This window comes from Heterocephalus glaber, unplaced genomic scaffold, assembly GCF_053883595.1.
Source record: "Heterocephalus glaber isolate CG9 unplaced genomic scaffold, H.glaber_assembly_v1.0 deba00001666, whole genome shotgun sequence".
Classification (NCBI taxonomy): Eukaryota; Metazoa; Chordata; class Mammalia; order Rodentia; family Bathyergidae; genus Heterocephalus; species Heterocephalus glaber.
The window spans coordinates 11095600-11114450 of NW_028258406.1; the positions used below are offsets into that span (position 1 = coordinate 11095600).

At 35.6% G+C, this 18851-nt stretch overlaps 1 protein-coding gene across 8 annotated transcripts in view; it reads right to left on the minus strand.

Moving 5' to 3' along the window:
• The window catches only part of Elf1 (E74 like ETS transcription factor 1), a 104681-nt gene that overhangs the window by 18094 nt on the left and 67736 nt on the right, over nucleotides 1-18851 (minus strand). For 6 of the 8 annotated variants that reach the window (XM_021257914.2, XM_087197299.1, XM_021257915.2 and 3 more), the window contains 3 exons: nucleotides 7495-7675; nucleotides 3572-3679; nucleotides 1638-1805 (listed from right to left, as the gene is read on the minus strand). In XM_021257914.2, the coding sequence (XP_021113573.1) occupies nucleotides 1638-1805; nucleotides 3572-3679; nucleotides 7495-7675 (457 nt within the window). The remainder of the gene's footprint in view (nucleotides 1-1637; nucleotides 1806-3571; nucleotides 3680-7494; nucleotides 7676-18851) is intronic. The other 2 variants (XM_004844263.4, XM_087197302.1) reach the window with 1 other exon arrangement.

Consider the following 18851-nt stretch of genomic DNA (forward strand, 5'->3'; position numbering starts at 1 on the left):
ATAAAGATTTTTAAGAAACTAATAGAACTATTTTCCATAACAATTTTTCTCATGAAGGTGGGGCAATCATATGGCTCACCTCATTTGTTTTCTCTCACAGAACGAACACTGGCTTTTGTTGACTTATATCCAGTTTCCTTAGTACCACTGTTTCATATATTTTGTCTGTTATTCCAATTTGGCTAGCAGAGGAAGTGCTACCTCGTCTTTTTCAATAGTCTTATTCTTGGATAATGTTATTTATCAACTGGTCAATTCCTTGACCATATTTTTATTTTTATTTAACAACTATAATCATCTTCAAAGTTTCTATTTGATAATTTTATTATCTGTGGCTCTCAGAGAACTAACCCTAAAGGTTTCTACATCTGCTGCTTTTTACTCAGTATCTTCCTCATGTATTTTGTGATATCATGATGTTAGTCCTCCTTAAACAAGGCTTTATCTGAGGAAATCCTGTGTAGCCTAGGTTGAATGTATAACCCACCAGAGCAATTTTATAAGAGCTCTGCTTGGTGCCCTAAAGTTACTACTAGCCTGGGGCCACTTATAATGTTAATTGCTTGGCCGGGAATTTCTACAGTCAGCAATAGTTTAGTCTCATTGTAAACCTAGTATCAAGGAGGCCAAGGATTATAAATTCTCAAAGGAAAAATTTCTCCACTTAGAGCCTTGGCTGACAAATACAAACTTCCTTGATGTCTGTATCAGCAAGTAGAACTTTCCCCTTCAAGAGTCCTACTTATTTGCTCACATCTCTGTGTAGCAGTCCACCTTGCATAGGTCCAAGACCTAAGCTTCTGCCTCAGAGGGGCAATAAAGCCACTGCCCATACTGTAGCCTTCTCAGGCCTTCAGACCTGCAATAGTAGCTATCGCAGCTACTTTACTCTTCATTTTTGGCTCCTGGGATTTCCCTTCCTTTCATGTGAACTTAGATTATTGATGGTGAAGAAAGAAAACAAAAACAAGAAAAGAATATTGGTAGCTGGTGATGACATTAACCAAGATATTAAATTCAAGATATTATACAAGCAGGAACAGAACCAGAACACAAATGGAAAGGGAAAGAATATCAGAATTTAGAATGCACATGTGGTCCCAATTTGTGACCTTAATCATTCTTCTTTAACACATTTCAACATTTTTCTCAATTACTTACCTGCTGATTTCCAACTTATACCAGTTTTCCAAATGGAATCTTATACTGGAATCATCGATGCAGACTGGTGACTTTCAATCTATGCCCCTTTGGAGGAAGCTGACTTGCCCTTATCCCTAAGCTCTTCTTGAGGCTTTGAAAAAAGAGCTTAGATAAAAATATGAGGCTTGGGCCAGGGATTTAGCTCAGTGGTTCTGCCGCCTACCTTGCAAGCGGAAGGTCCCAAGTTTGATCCCCAGTACCAAAAAAAAATACGAAGCTTAAACAAGTTGGAAACTATCTTTTCTATGAGATAAACCCAATATTCTAAAACCATAAAATATTTTAAAAACTCTAATATGAAGAAATACTTAATTTTGTGCCCAAAAGATTTTTACCTGTTTTAATTAGAATAGAATTATACTACTGAATAAAAATTATGTTTAGACTTTACATCAAAGATGTGACTATATGCCCTAAAGAAATTAACTACCCACCTTTCTTTCTTTTAGGCTGTTCTGGTGATGAGGCTCCTGGTGAGTCTGCATATGTTTCTTGCACCTGCTGAGTTTCCAGCACCTCAGGAATCCCATCTAATGTGACGGATACATGGGTGATTGGGGCAACAACAATGTCATCTTCAGATGAACTAAATAAATTACTACCTAATGGAAATAAAATCAACTAAATATAATCAACTGTGTATTATAAACCAAAGTAAGTTAATAAAATCATTTCCTATTCCTAAGATTAAAGTAGAAATAAAATCTTTAAATCTATTTTGATTTTTATTTCCCCTTCTCTAAATCCTGCTGAGTTTTACTTGACTATTTCAATGTTATTCTTACTTGACTTCCTATCACCAGTCTATCTTGTCCTTTCTCTCTGTGTTAAGAGTCATGTCCTAAAACTTAAGAGTCTAATCTGACATTATTCCTCTGTACAAAAGCTTTACATTCTGAAAATCAAAAGTAAAAATTGTAGGGGCGGGAATTTAGCTCAGTGGTGCCACCATCTGCCTCGCAAGTACAAGGTCCTGAGTTTGATGCCCAGTAACAACAACAACAAAAAAATTTGCCAAAGAAAAAAGATAAGAACATCCCAAACTCCATCAAATTTCAAAATTTCCACAATCTAAAACAAATCTACCTTCCTAATCTCATCTTCCATCTACCATGAAGCTTGCATTTTAGTTATATCAAAACATTTACCTTTCATAATTTCGTTTTTAAAGATCCATGTCTGAGGCTCTATCCATTAACTTCTAATTTTACTGTCCTTTCATGTCTCCTCTACCTATTAAAAGTTTGTCATTTATAACCCAGGTTCAAATAGTCCATCAAGCCAGGTTTGGTGGCACACACTGGTAATCCCAGCTACTCAGGAGGTTGAAACAGGAGGATTTCAAGGCAAAGCTGGGCAACTTAGTGAGACTCTGGTGAAATGAAATGAAATGAAACAAAACGAAGGTCTAGGGATATAGTTCAGTGGTAGAATTTGTGCTTGTCTGATTCAAAATAAAATAAAATAAAGGCCTGGTGATATAACTCAGTGGTAGAGTCTGCGCTTGCATACCATGTGTGAAACCCTAGATTCAATCCCCAGTCCTATAAAACATCCCCCGATACTAAACATTCCCTCAATAAAAATTTTTCGGCAGGGATGTAGCTCAGCAGTGTGGCACCTGCCTGGCAAGCACAAGGTCCTGAGTTTGATCCCCGGTACCAAAAAAAAAAAAAAAAAAAAAGAATCTATGACAAAAATAAAAATTTTTCAAAAGTGCTGCGAATGCACAGCCCTGGGTTAAATATCCAGCACTTCAGGTAAACAAACTGTAAGACTGGGGAAGGAAATCTATTCATTTGTGTATTATTGTCTAATGCACTGCTGCGATGAATATAGCAAATATTCATAAATATCTTGAATTGATTTAGTAATTTTATGAGCTTAAGTAATTTGTCAGAAAAAGTACAAAGTAAAATGTAGATTTCAAAATGGATCAATAATGTGACAATGAATTTTATGCCATAAAGAGATAGCAAAATTTTGAACCATTTTGCCAATCCACTTATGATTATCTATAGAGATTAGTAAATTGTAATGATCTGGGCTCATCAAAGAGATTAAGAGAGGAAATTATGCTTGATAGTTTCACCAAAGAGATTAAGAGAAGAAATTATGCATAATCTATTTGATTACTAATAAATTATTTTGTTTCTAAAAGCTTCATTCCCCCAAATTAAAGTCTTCATTAACTTAATACTTTACCAAAGGTGTAGATAACAAAGGTGCCTCAATAAGTACTATACCTTAAAATGTGCTTAGGACATTTATTAAACATGGTCTCTGATATCAAGATACTTGGCATTTAATAGAGAATGGTAAGAATAACTTTAGACAGTACATAAAAATGAACAATCAAATCACTCACTTATTCGTTTTTCATCCAGCATAGGGCCAGGAGAATCCATATTAAGGAGTGCCTCAGCAGCCTCAATAGTTTCAATTGTTTCATCCCCATTATGACAAGAAGCTTCAACTATAATACATTAAAAAAAAAAATTAGTCACAAGATATTCACTGCTCTGAAATTCATATACCGATCTCCTGAACCATGAAACATCACTTAGTATAAGTATATATACAAACTATCAACATGTACAATCTGTATCAACATGAAAATACTGTATGTGATTAATTAACTGCCTTTTTTTTTTTTTTACAAAAACTTTGCAAGATGTTGGGTGTAAAAGGGTAAGAAAAGTAGAGCATATATTCAGCAGGAAATTCACTAATCATTTCTCTGCTAATTCTTATATATTTTCCATAATTAAGGACGAGCATTGGTAAAGTATCCTAGAATGACAGGAATCCTAACGATATCACTAAACCAGTATGTCACTAAGAAAGTCATTTTGTTTCTCAGGACCTCATACTATAAAATGACAAGGTTGATAGTCTTAGATACCTTTCACCTCTAAGATCAATGCTACTACTCTGACTAGAACACAAGTTAATTAATCTCTGAATCTTATTTCATTAATGAATTACTATTTCCAAGAAATTTTAGGTACAATCACATTGTTAAGAGTCTAAACATCCTTTGGCATCATTTTTCTCTGGTGTGTTTTGTGGAACATTCATTACTCTACCATGGACTTTGCCCAATCCATGATATAAATTACATGATACCTTTAAAAGGCTAAATGTGTAATATAAAATCATGACTAATTCAGGGTTGGACTGACAGTATATAACTAAATATAGGCCTTGTAATTTTACACAAACCTAAAAAAATAAATATAAACACAACATCTGTAATGGAAGAAGACTTTCCACACAAGTAGAATAAGGTCTATAAATTTTCAGAACTTGTTAGTAGCACAACTTTTTTTCCACTTTAAAAACTTACACACAACTCCCAAAATAAAACAGATAAAATTGGTTTTGGTTTTGGTTTTTGTGTGTGTGTGTGTGTGTGGTACTGGAGAGTGAATCCAGGACCTCTGCACTGAGCTACATCCCTAGCCCTTTATTTTTTTTTTTTTCCTTAAATTCTTTTATTGGTACATTTTAGGTATACAATACGTTTACAATTATCATTGGGTGCTTGTACCTGTACATGATGTATCTTGGTTCTTATTTTTTCCCCATTACCTGTGCGCCCTTCACCCCCTCCACCCTTCCCTATTTACATAGACTTTGTTTCCATTTTTTCTTTTTCTCATTTTTCCTTTCCCTTCTTTGCTTTCCCCTTCCCTTCCCACTTCCCCTGCCCTTTGAACCTTTTCTTCCTATTTTAAATTATTAATTATTTGATTTAATCATTTTAATCCTTATACTTTCAGTTTCTCACACTAGAGAAACTATTCGGTATTTACACATGTGTATCCTATTTATTTCACTTAAGAGTATGGCCTCAATATGCATCCATTTAGCTATAAATGTCTCTAGTTTCTCGTTCTTTATGGCTGAGTAGTACTCCATTTTATTAAAAAAAACACATCTTTTTTATCCAGTTTCCAGCTGATGGGCACTTGGGCTGCTTCCAAAGCTTTAGCTATTACAAACTATGCTGCTATAAACATAGGTGCACATATATCGCTGTGGTATGATTCTTTTAATTCTTTGGGGAAGATATGCAGCAGGGGAATAGCTGGTCAAATGGGACTTCTAATCCTAGTTCTTTGTGTTATCTCCATACTAATTCCCACAGTGGTTGCACCCGTCTGCATTCCCACCAACAATGGAGGAGGGTTCCTTCCTCCCCACACCCCCACCAGCATTTGTTACTGGTTGATTTCTTGACAGCAGCCACTCTTTCTGGGGTGAGGTGGAATCTCAGTGTTGTTTTCATCTGCATCGCTCGAATGACCAGTGATGTTGAACATTTTTTCATGGTTATTTGCTGCTTTTATTTCTTTGTCTGAGAAATGCCTGTTCATTTCAGATGTCCATTTTTTGAATTGGGTCTTTGAATTGGGGGGTCTGATTTTTTAAGTTGCCAAGGGTGAGCTTGAATTTGCGATCCTCTTGCCTCAGAGTGCTGCAATTATTACAAGTCTGTACCACCTTACCTGGCTTCACTGTACATTTTTATAGGTTCAAATTGATAATCAAACTTCATATAAGGTAAATCAATGATTAAAATGAAAGTTTTCTGATGAATATGAAAATAGAGATTATGACAGCTGCAACCTAATACAAGCTTCAAATTCAATAAAGCCATTAAATCTTTATTATTGAAAATATCAAACAAAATCAAATTAATGAAACATAGTATGAAACCCTATGTGTCCGTTCCCATCTTCAAACATTTTCAACAAATGGTCAGTCTCATGTTATTCATGCCCCACTCACTGTCCAAAGTCCTTACCCTTCACATAGGTTTACTTTGAAGGAATCTAGGACAATGTAATTGTCACTAAATAGTTTAGCAGGTGTATCTAAAAGATAAGGAGTCTAACACAATGCTATCATATTTTAAAATATTAATAATAAATAATTCCTTAATATCATCTGTTATGGGCTGTACTATGTGCTCTCAAAACTCATAAACTGAAGCCCTAGCTACCATACCTTAGAATGTGACTGTACTTGGAAATATTGCCTTAAAGTTAAAATGAGCTCTTTAGGGCGTCCTTCTAAGAAGTAATTTGGACATAAGCAAGTATACAGAGGGAAGACTATGTGAAAACAAACACAGAAGTCTCTATAATCTACAAGTTCAGGAAAGAGGTCTCAGAAGAAACCAAACCTGCCAACATTTGACCTCAGACTTCCAGAAATGTAAAAAAAAAAATCTCTTTGTTTGAGAAACTCAGTCCATGGCACTTTGTTAAGGCATTTCTAGCAAACAAATACACTATCTGAAGTATCATCTAACACCATTAAGAATAAAATTGTTCTATCCCCCTCATTCTTATCCTGGAGCTGCTCAAAGGCACAGTATAACCTTCCCCATTCTAGAACAAAGAGAGCTAAAACATCTTAAATAGACCAGCAATTTCATCTAGACTTAATATTCATTCTAATAATCCAAATGTCTTTCATTAATACCACCTTGCTCTAGTTATTTTCACTTCAAAGTTTTAGTATCAGGTAGCATAAATTATTGATACAAGAAATTTTTACTGGATACATATTAGTAAGTATTGTGCTAGATTCTAAAGTAAAGCTGAAAATAAGGCAGCCACAATACTTGCCACCAAAAAACTAGATGCACCTCATTATACCTATTTGTGGTAAGTTTTCTTTTGAGAATAAATATGCAAATGACTGGTACCAAATAACTAATTTTCCCAATATCTTGGTCAAGATATATGAATATCAACATACAAAACTATAAAACGTGACAATTTCTAAAACTGATGAAAATTTCACTATCATTATCTATTATACAGTCAATTCTTCTCTAGAGATCTGACTAGTTCTGACTGAAATCTTCAGGACCTTTTCATATACTCAGATCATGGCCTACTATTTTGATCCTGAGGCAGTTAATAAGAACATTCCTATGTCTTTCCCTATAAACAACTTTTCATTTTGTTCTCTGGAATACAGAGCTAGACATATAAAAAAGTACTTGGTTAACTGAGTAGGTTTGACTTCTGTGATATATCTCCTATTTTGTCATGTCCATTTCAATACATTTAAGAAAAAAGAAATGAGGCAAGAAACCAGTATGAAACAGGACAGATGACAGAAAAGTTTTCTTCTTCCTGCAGGGCTCTAGATTCAGCAGGTAATAAAGTTACTCAAAACCAAGTTACAAATCTCTTATGTTCCAAAATCTCCAAGACTGGGACACTGTTTAAAACTGCTGCACCAAGGTCCTGTGAGAGGGAGACACACCCGTAAGAGTGATGTCATCATCATCATCATCTATGATTTCTTCTTCAGCAACATCCAGTGAGCTTTCAGTAATCATGTCATTGGGCTCTTCCACACAGGCTAGACCAGCATAACTATTGAGAATATCAGCACCAGGAACATGTTCCACAATTACAGCAGGAAAAATAGCTGGATCGCCAAGCTATTAGGGGTGAAGAGGGGGGAGATGACAGAAGACAAAGGATTAACAAAGTTTTGTTTTTAGATATAACCCAAAAGTACTTTATATTTTCCATCAACTTAGTTTCTATATCATCAGCTACTCTTACGTTGACAATCCTAGGCTGCAAAGAATATATAGCTATACCATATAAACTTTCATTGTTAATCTTGAGTCTTAATGACCAAGCTTACACTGGGCATCCTGTAAAATACATTTATAAATGATATTACATAAAATACTAATAAGGGGCAGGAGATTTAGCTCAGTGGCACCGTGCCTGCCTCACAAGCACAAGGTCCTGAGTTCGATCCCCACCACCAAAAAAAACCCAAAAAAACCCCATAAAATACTAATAAGATATCATCATTGCTTAAGTGTGAACCAAGAAGTGACATACAAAGGAAACATACAATTAAATAAAATCTCAATAAAAGTTTTCTGGCAGGAAAAAAATGTGAGTTTAATAAATATTGCACTGTCACTTCCCACAAAGCCAAAAATAATATTTTCTATAATTGTCCTCTTCAAGCATGACTGTATGAACAATATAAATTATTACCAATAATATCTGGTTATAAAAATCACAGAGTTTTAGAACTGAAGTACCTTAAAATTTAACCTAGTCCAACCACCTCATTTTACAGATGAGAAAACTGACCCACAGAGGGTTTTTACAACCTAGTAAAAAAATCAGTGACAAACCTCATTAAGCTACTACTTCTTTTATCTTTTATTTTTAAATAACTTCAGACTGAGGAAATTGCAAAAATAGCGCAAAGAACTTCCATCCAACCTTACTTAACCCATATTACCCCAATTCTAACATTTAATCTCTTCTATTTATTGTTCTGTCCTGATATTTTTTATTTGTCTGAAAGTGGCAGACATACTTGCTTCTTTAACCTAAAATACTGCATTATTTATTTCCAAAATACATGAATATTATCTTCTAAAAAGTAGCACAGGAAAGTAACACTAATGTTACTAACATTGAGACTATTATCTAATCTAGAGACTTTATTCAAATTTCCCCAAATATCTTACTAATGTTCTTCATAAAAAAATGAGATAAAAAATGTTTGATTCAAGATCCGCTGTAGGATCATTGGTTTCATTCATCAAATATCCTGTTTTTTAATGATAATTCCTTTAATCTGGAACAGTATCTTCTTTAATTTGGAACAATTCTTCATTCTTTATCTTTCACAATTTTAATACTTTTAAGAGAATTTTAAGAGAACAGGTCATTTGTTTTATAGAATGCCCTTCAATTTAAATTTGGATATTTCTTCATGATTAGAGTCACTTAGCATTTTTGGTAAGAATACTAAAGAAGTAATGTCATATCCTTTAAAATATTGTGTAGCTGAGCATGGTGGCACACGCCTGTAATGCCAGCATACTGGGAGGCTGAGGAAGGAGGATCACAATTTTCAGCAGAGCTTGGGCAATGTAGCTCCTAAGAGACCCTGTCTCAAAACTAAGTAAGTAAATGAATAAAGGGTTAGGGATGCAGCTGGATGAAAAGGCCCTGGTTCAACTCTCGGTAACACACACACACACACACCCATGCAGCCAGGACTGTTGATACATGCCTGTAATCCCAGCATTCTGGGAGGCTGAGGTAGAAGGATTACAAATTTGAGCCAAATTGTGGGCAATTTAGCAACTCAAAAAGACCCTATCTTTCTGATTTTTTTAAAAAAATCAGTAACGGCCAGGGATTTAGCTCAGTGGTTCCTTCGCCTGCCTTGCAAGCGCAAGGTCCTGAGTTCGATCCCCAGTACCAATAAAAATAAAAAATCAGTAAGGGCTGACAGGCTGGGGGTATAGTTCAGTGCAAAGGCTTTGGGTTCAATTCCCAAATGCACAAAAAATATTTCACGTCAGGAATCCCAAAATACTTGTCCCATTGCTAAGGATATTAACTTTGATCACTCAAGGAAGATGACATTTCTCCACTAGAAAGTTACCATTCTTTTCCTTTTGTAATTAGTAAGTGTATTATGGGATGATACCTTAAGTTTTTTTTTTTTTTTGAGACACAGTCTTGCTATGTCTTCAAGGCTGGCCCCTCACTATGTAGCCCATGTTGGCCTCAAACTCACAATAATCCTCCTGCCTCAGTCTTCCAAGTGCTGGGATTACAGGTATGCATGTGTCTAGCAACATCTTGTTTCTTATCATTTCCCCATAAGGTACTTTCTTAAATATGTGAAAAAGTTCCTGTCATAGATAATACTGGCAGGTATTTTCCTTAAGTAAGTCTGCTATCTATGGTTTCATTATAATTAAGCAGTCGCAATTAAAATTACTATTACTTCTCTCATGGGAATTTGATTACCTAAATTTAATATATATCACAGGTACTAAACAGACACTATCATTGCCTTCCAGAATGCCATGCTCTGAAATTTATGGATAATAACCCAAAAGTATCCTCAAGCACACTTGGATCGTTAATATTTCACAATGCTTCTTCCTATTTCAAAAAAGAGGAAGTTAACCAGAAGAAACTGGCTGTTCAAACTGTAAAATCAGTTTTAAAACAGAAAGTAGGGGACTCAAAAATTGTACTTTGGATCACACTCCTACAGAAGCAGTCAAGCAAATATCATATAAAATGTCCAAAGCAAAATATATGTACTTGGCTGTCCCCTTCTTGAGAGGTGATTAGTAGTCATGAAATCCAACCTAGCATGAACATTTATTAAAACAGTTTGCCTTCTGTTCTAAGAGCTCAGCTTAAGTGCTTAGTCTTCTAACAAGACTGAGTCCAGAGATCAATAATTTTCACATGATTTCATTTTATGTTGCTACAATCCTATGTACAAGGTAAGAACAGAGCTCATCACTCCATCCTTTGAAAGATAAGGAATCAGGTTAAGAATCTTATTCAGTCATCCACTAAAAAGAGACTGAGGCATGCCAAGTGCAATTCACTGATGCAGTCCTCATCCAAATAAAACCAACGTATTTCTCCCTATCTAAACTTATCTGAATACTGAAATCTGAACAGAGACTAGTAAGAATGCAGACATTAAAAGGGGTACCTTGGGCCCAGGATTTAGCTCAGTGGTTCTGGGGCCTGCCTCACAAACGCAAGGTCTGGAGTTTGATCACCGGTACCAAAAAATAAAAGCGGGGGGTACCTTTATAATTTTATTTCAACATATATTGTTCCCTAGTTTCAAACAACCATAGATAATCATTATTTTCTTTCTTGTTCTCTTCTACTAAACTAATTAGGTTGGAGGGGTTGATAAATCTTTCCCCAGAATTTATAAGTCCCAAGACTACTTTGTCAAATACCACCATAATCATAGCTACTTCTACTTCAGAGTTCTTCCTAGAGGCAAGTCTTAGCAGTTTTGTTTTGTTTTTGTGTGTGTTCTCTGGCAGAGAGAGTCTATGTATAAGTAAGCACATTCTAGTTTGTTTTAAACAATCATTTTAATTTCAGTTCAAATAATTTTAAAACTATTTAAGAAAAATTTCAGGCTGAAAGTGTAGCACAGTGGTAAAGTACTCCGGGGTTCACTCCCTAGTACTGTAACCAGAAACAAAAAGGAAAGAAAAATTTCAATACACAAGTAGAAAGAGAAATGTTTCCTCTGGAACAAAAACTTAATTACTATTGAAAGGAGAAACAATGCTATAATTTAGAATGCCATAGCACTTAGTAAAAAAGACTTGCAGGCTGGGATACGGCTCAGAGGCAGAGAGCTTGCCTAGTATGAGGCCCTAGGTTCAATCCCCAGGACCACAAAAAGCTATGGATTGTAAAACTGTCTGAGCTTTTAACATTTTAACAGAAGACATTATTTATTCTTATGCAGTAAATAAGGGAAGCAGCATGCACAGCAATCGCTGTCTGCTCCCTTTGCTACTATTAGCTAGCATAACTTAATAGGTATGCAGCACTGTGTTCGTTGCTTTACATGGATTACCACTCCGTTACAAAATCTCTATGAGAGAGAGATACTAGATTATTCTATATACAAGAGAAAGTAGAAGGAAGTGCAAGGGAAATACAGGCGACACACCCTATCCTCAGGTTCTAAATCCACTAATTAAACCAACTGTGTATTGAAAATATTTTAAAATATTAAAATTTTTCTTTTCACTTCTACCTAAATAACACGTTTAACAATTACTTACATAACATTTACATTGTATTACATATAAGTAATCTAGAGATGATCTGAAGTATATGGGAGGATGTGCACAGGTTGAATGCAAATAACTTACCATTTTATGTAAGATACTTAAGTGTCTGCAGATTTGGGGGTCCTAAAACAAATCCCTCTCAGACAGTGAGGAATAACCAAAATTTACTATAAGTCAAATAGCCAGCAAGTGGTAGAACTCTAACCTGAACTGACTCCAAGACCCATTTTCTTTACCTATATACTATTACAGTAAGTCTTAAACGTGCTGCAGTCTTGCTTTGTTGGCATATTCATTTGGCTGTATTTAGAAAGGCTGTGTTTGAGGGGGCAGGTACAGCTTTAATGTAATCTTTTTTTCCAGGACTTCCCCCCTCTGAGTTTATGATTACTTGGCATAGCCAGTTCCTCTCAATCCACAAGATACATACCAGGATCACTCAGTACTTGCTCTGCTCATGAAAAGCATGGGCCGTGTTTCTAGTTTACTGAAATAAGGATGTATATTCTAATTGTTCACTTCTAATTTCTCTAGAGTGCTACTATTCAATACGTAACAGGCTATTTCTGGAGCTTCATTAAGAATATGAATAGTTAGGCACAAGGCCTGAATCTGTATATACAAAATACATCTAGAAAATACCTCTGAGGTGACTGGAAAGACAGTCCATTTTTATACCATAAGTGGAAAAAAAATGCACACTCTTGTAACTCTTAGCTTGCTGAGATCTGGGCTCAGGATAAACTATCTTTTAAACTGGATTGATCAGCAGCTGACTAAGTATGAAGTCATCAGAAACCTAAAAACTTCAACAAACACAAACTATAAAAATCCCTTATAGAGAACTGGGTCCCAACTTTTTTGGGGGTGTGGGGGTTGAGACAACTCACTTCGTAGCTCAGGTTGGCCCTGAACTCACTATGTAGCCCAGGCTAGCCTCAAACTTGCAGTGATCCTCCTGCCTCTGCCTCCAAGTCCTGGGATTACAGGTATGCACCACCATGCCCAGCTACTTTTTTGTTTTTTAGACAGGACGTCATCAGGTAGTTCAGGCTGGTCTTGAACTCACTATGTAGCCGCAGACTGGCCTTGAACTTCCAGCAATCCTCCTGCCTCAGTCTCCTGAGTGCTGGGATTATAGGCATTTACCACCAATGAAGATACGGTAAAGTTTCCATGTTGAATCCTCTAAGATTTACATTTTTAAAAATAAAGAAAACTATCATGACTTATATATTCATTTGCTAGGGCCACCTTAAAAAAGTACTACAAACCTGATGCCTCAAACAACGGAAATGCATTATCTCAGAGTTCTAGAGGCCAGAAGAAATCAAGGTGTTGGCAGGTTGATTCTTTCTGCGTATCTATCTGTTCTAGGCCTCTCTCTTTGGCTTGTAGATGGCAGTCTTCATGTTCATATAGTGTTTTCTCTATGTCTATGTCCAAACTTCCCCTTTTACAAAGACACCAATTATATTATGTCCTACTCCAATATGACCTCATCTTAACTACTTACATCTGCAGTGACCCTATTTCCAAATAAGGCCGCATTCTGAGGTATCATATATGAATGGGGGTGAGGGGTACACAATTCAACCCATAGTGGGAATCAATTTAAGCTTAAGTCTTGTTTTGTTTTGTTTTTGGTCCCAGGGATCAAACTCAGGACACTTTGAGCTTGCAAGGCAGGCAGCAGAACCACTGAGCTAAATCCCCAGCCTTAAGTTTTGTTTTTTGGGTTTTTATTTTTTGATACCAGGGATCGAACTCGGGACCTTGTGCTTGCAAGGCAGGGGGCAGAACCACTGAGCTAAATATCTGGCCTTTTGTTTTTTAATTGACTAGACATTACTCAATTTTCTTTCCCAAAGACCAAACCATATCCACCTCAGCTTTCTCTACATCATTTCAACCAGATTCCTTCCAAGATTTATTTTAAAAGGAGCTTAAAAGAGTGCTGAATGCAGTGATGCACTCCTATAATCCAAGATGAGGCAGAAGGATCACTTGACCCTAGTAATTTTCGGCCAGCCTGGGCCACAAAGCAAGACAACCTTTTTTAAAGGTTGGAACTAGGTAAAAAATGGCAACACTACTGAGGCAGCAATTAGATCTGTTGTCTCCTTTTAAGGAATAAAGGTGTCAACATAATTTTTCATGATGCCCTAACAAAAATATTACATTCTACTTGGTTGGCTACTTCTTTTAAAACTGAATCTCCAAACATCTCTAGAAGCTCTCCTTATTTGAATAATTATATTAAGCATCTTTTCTACTTTTTAATTTTTATTTTTGGCCATGGTGAGGACCAAAGTCAGGGCCTTGTGCATGCTAGACGAGTGTTCTACCACTGAGCCACATTTCCAATCCCTATCTTTTATTTGAATTAGAAAACATCACTAAATTCTACCAGCATTTAACTTTGGCTGTACACTGGGAAACATTTAAAAATATCGATCTTGGGGCCGGGGATTTAGCTCAGTGGTTCCACTGCCTGCCTCTCAAGCACAATGTCCCAAGTTCAATCCCCAATGCTGCCCCCCCCAATCAATCTCTCATCCTCCAAGGGATTAAACAGAACTGAACATCTGGGGATATGACCAAGGCCTATGATTACAGCTTCCCAAGACAGCCCAATTTGCACCCAGGGTTCAGAACCATTGTTCTAATTCCCTAAATTGGACCAATTCTAATCATTCATGCCAATGTCTGGAATGCTAATAATCCAAACAGATATATTATGAAACATTTTGCTGTTTGACACTTGCATATTATTTTCACTTTTGTTTTTGTATTAGAACCCAAATAAACCACATACCCATGAGGAATAGAGAGGGAAGCTCTCCTAGATTTAAAATCTGTCAAAGATCGGTTTTCTAAGTTACCAGTTTTTAGAGGCAAATTAAACTAATGATAATAACTGACTTTCTTCTGTTTTGTAACATTATGAAAGGGTTCAACAGCTCCAGAAGAAAAAAAATACATATATCAATTTCCCCTTTTTATTAATTATGATTAAGGACATGTTAAAAGTAAAATTTTAGCAAATATTTTAGCAGCATTAAAAATTAAACCAACTTGGGCCAGGGATTTAGCTCAGTGGTGCCGCCACCTGCCTCGCAAGCACAAGGTCCTGAGTTTGATTCCTGATACAAAAAAAAAAAAGGAAAAGAAAAAAATTAAACCAAGTTTTAGCAGAACACAGATGGTTCCCACAATTTCAACAGTGTTCACTATATTGCTTCTATTTGCTGTGATCACATATCAGAAATAACATCAAGTTAAAAAGAGAAGGAAAGTATGTAAAAATAGGAAGAAAAGGTCCAAAGGGGAAGGGGAAATGAGAAGTGTAGGGGAAAGGAATAAATATAAGAAAAGGAAAAAACAGAAACAAAGTCTTTGTAAATAGGGAGTGGTGGAGGGGTTGAAGGGAGGGCAGGGGAATGGGGAAAAAAAATAAGAACCAAGATATATCATGTGAAGGTACAAATTCCTAATAATGAATGCCATCATATTGTATACCTAAAATGTACCAATAAACTTAATGAATTAAAAAGAAAAAGAGAAGGAAAGTAATCAATGTAAAGAGTATAATATTACTTTTCCTAACTAAGCTTGTTTATTCCCTTGAGATAGTACTACCCAAGGTGCTCAGTAGCTATTTAAGAAATTACAGATCAAATTATTTCAAGTCTATTAAATTTGTTCAACAGATTTTTGAATATGAAAAATGCACAAAAGCTCTCATATAACTTATTTGCCAACCTTCTCTAACAGCAATCTGTTACATGGTAGTTGTGAAATATCCTGCCAAGATCCTCTGAGATAGCTTAAAATGAAATACAAAAATGTTTTCCTGAAAGAAAAAGCAGAGATTCTCTTTTATAATGACACATGCCAAAATGGGCATACTTTGAAGTAGTTCATATAGCATCTCTGCATCAAGACAAAACAATCAAGAGTAGGCCGGCACCTTATTCCTCACAGTCTTCAAAAGCTCCTGACTCCAAGCCTTCTCCATACAAACCAAACATGGAAACATACCTTTGAGACAAATTCCTGTGCCCTGCCTTCAGATCAGACTTTGGTTCCAAAGCCTAGCCCTATAAAAACAATGCTTTGAGGACCTCTGATTTATTCTTATGACAACTTCCTTCACCTTTGATTTTGAAGAAAAAAAACCCAAAAACACAAAATGAAAACCCAGCATACCTTGCTCTTTCACAACATGGTCCGAAAATATTTTACCATGTACCAATGAGCTACATATACACACGGTGAAAACAGGATTTAAAAGCTAAATGTTCCATCTTTTATCTAAGGTCAGACTCCACTATCCCCGTGCTATATGAACTCAGGGAAATTACTAGACTCTCAAGGCTTCACTTTTTGTGTCTACCTAAAGAATAAAAATATCTTCTAGGCCGGGGATTTAGCTTAGTGGCACCATGCCTGCCTCACAAGTGCAAGGTCCCAAGTTCAATGCCTGGTTCCAGGAAAAAGAAAATCTTCTAAAAAGTTAGTGTAAACATTAAGTAACATGTAAATAAACCACTTGTTATAATGCATGGCACACAATAAGTAATCAAGAAAATATTTTGGTGATGAAAATTCTTCAGTATTTTATTTAAATGTTTGATTTATTTAGGTAGAAATATCTCCTCCCAAAATAGAAATGAACCCTCTTGAAAGTTGACATGGCCTTTGTTTTATTTTTAGTAAGAACAGTGTTTTTAGAAAACTAGTAAATAAACAACCATCTACACTTAGCAACAATATTTAATATCAACTAAAAGCAAAAGGTTTATACAAATGTAGTCACTATGTGAAAACTTATTAAACTCTACACTTATGACCTGTGCATATTTTTGTATTTATGCAGTACTTCAATAAGAAGTTTCAAAAGCAAGGATTCATCTGGTAGGAGAAACATTTAAAATGCCTTCTCAGTTTTTACAATAGTTTCAGTTCTGAGCATTGTTCTAGGGATGAGATGAAAGCAAACACTTGGGAGAGGAGTGGGAAAAGATCAAATACTATGATAGTATGCCTTTATCACCTTATAAAATCATAATAAAATGAAAGGAAGTCTCTGGACTGTATCTAGGTGGATAGACACACAAAAAAAATAGGGTGCTGGTACACAAAATTAAAATCCAAATCGTTTAAACAAGTTCCCATGGCAGTTAAAAAATTATTTGGGGAATTAAATAATACATGAATATGTTTGCATTCCAAAAGTTTAATTTGCATTATTCCCTTCTCATAGAGTGTCCTTTCCCAATGAGTATCATTATTAGTAATTTCCAAAGTGCATTTTAAATCATTTCAGGAATTGAAATATTACATAAGACAAGCTAGGATTGTGCCACAGATCTCCAAAAACCAACATAAAGACTTCTGTGAAGAATTCTTCCTTTTATCTTTACTTCCTAGCATATGGTTAAAAGTGTGGACTCTAGAATTTGAGACTCAATATCAATGCAATTAAATGTTTCTGAACATTTATTTATTCCTTCATTCAACCTAACATTCTTCACTTATAAAAGCTTTCCTTACCTGCAAAATGAGGATAACAAGAGTTATCACACTAACAGAGTTTGGTTTTTTTGTTGTTGTTGTTTTTTGGTACCGAGGATCAAACTCAGGTCCTTGTGCTTGCGCAGCAGATGGCAAAACTATTGAGCATACCCCCCTGGCCCCAGAGTTTGGTTTTTGTTTGATACAGGGCCTCACTATGTAGTTCAGGCTGTCCTTGAACTCTCTATATAGCCCAGGCTGATCTTGAACTTGGGACAATCCTCCCATCTGAGCCTCTCGAGTGCTCAGATTACAAGTGTGGGACACCATGCCTAGCTTGAAACTTTTAAAATAACTCATTAAAGTCTATAATAATTCATCCCCATCAAACTATTTGGGTCTATCAGCTTTATAAATGTGGAGGGTTATTCTCTGGCAATTACCTCAGTTTCTTTTTTCTTACTTATACATTTGCATTTCATGCAAAATATGAAATCTAGATTACTACCATCCAAAAACATGTAAATACTTCAATGCAGTAGGTCAAATGCTGTATCCTACACAGTTTTGCATCCTGTAATAGAAATATAATCAAACTAATCAAGTACTGTATCATGAAAAAAACTTCTAAGGAAATAAATGAGCCGTTAATTATCAAATTATCCACTATTAGATACTCTAAAAGAATGTACATAAATCAGAATTGGAGTCCAGACATACATTAAGCTAGGTTATTTTGAAGACTGATGTACAGGAACTTATAGATAACCAGTCATAATGAAAGATTCATCTCAGTTAAAGCTTGAAGTTTTGGGTTTTTTTAAAGAATTTCAACCTTTTAAAAATGCTTTCATTACAAGTTTAAAATTCTGAGGAAGCTCTCCCTTCACACATGAAAAAAAATTCATAAGTTCAGACTGCAGAGAAAGTTCTTCATTTAAAATAATTTTTAAATAGGTAAAAGATGATATTCATAGGTATTAGTCCAACCTCTAACAGGCAGTGCAATCTTCAGGCAGCCAAGGTACCAGGGTTACTATGGCTGCCTCTCTATCCAGAATTTACAACTAAGCTACTGTATTTCATTAGGAGGAGTAAAAAGGTATGTGGTTCACAGCCATTCCCTAATGTCCCTCCTTGATGGGTCTCCAAGCTTTCCACTTGACATGAAGTTGAGTTTTTCTGTCCAGTTAATTTTTTGGATCAACAACTATTATTGTCTTTTACTTTTTTCCAATAAGTAGCTATAAAAGTTCTTTGACTATAGCATGATATTGGTTAGTAACACTAGATATGTGAATTTGCTGGTTGTTAAGTGACTAAAGTTTCAAGGAGAATACCTCATGTGAACACTTGAGCTTTGATCCCACAATGAGAGGTTAAAAAAAACCAAACAAACTCAAAATAAACCAATGGCCTTCTATTTTTAGTACAACCAGCCAGTTCCCAGATACAGTTCAGAAGG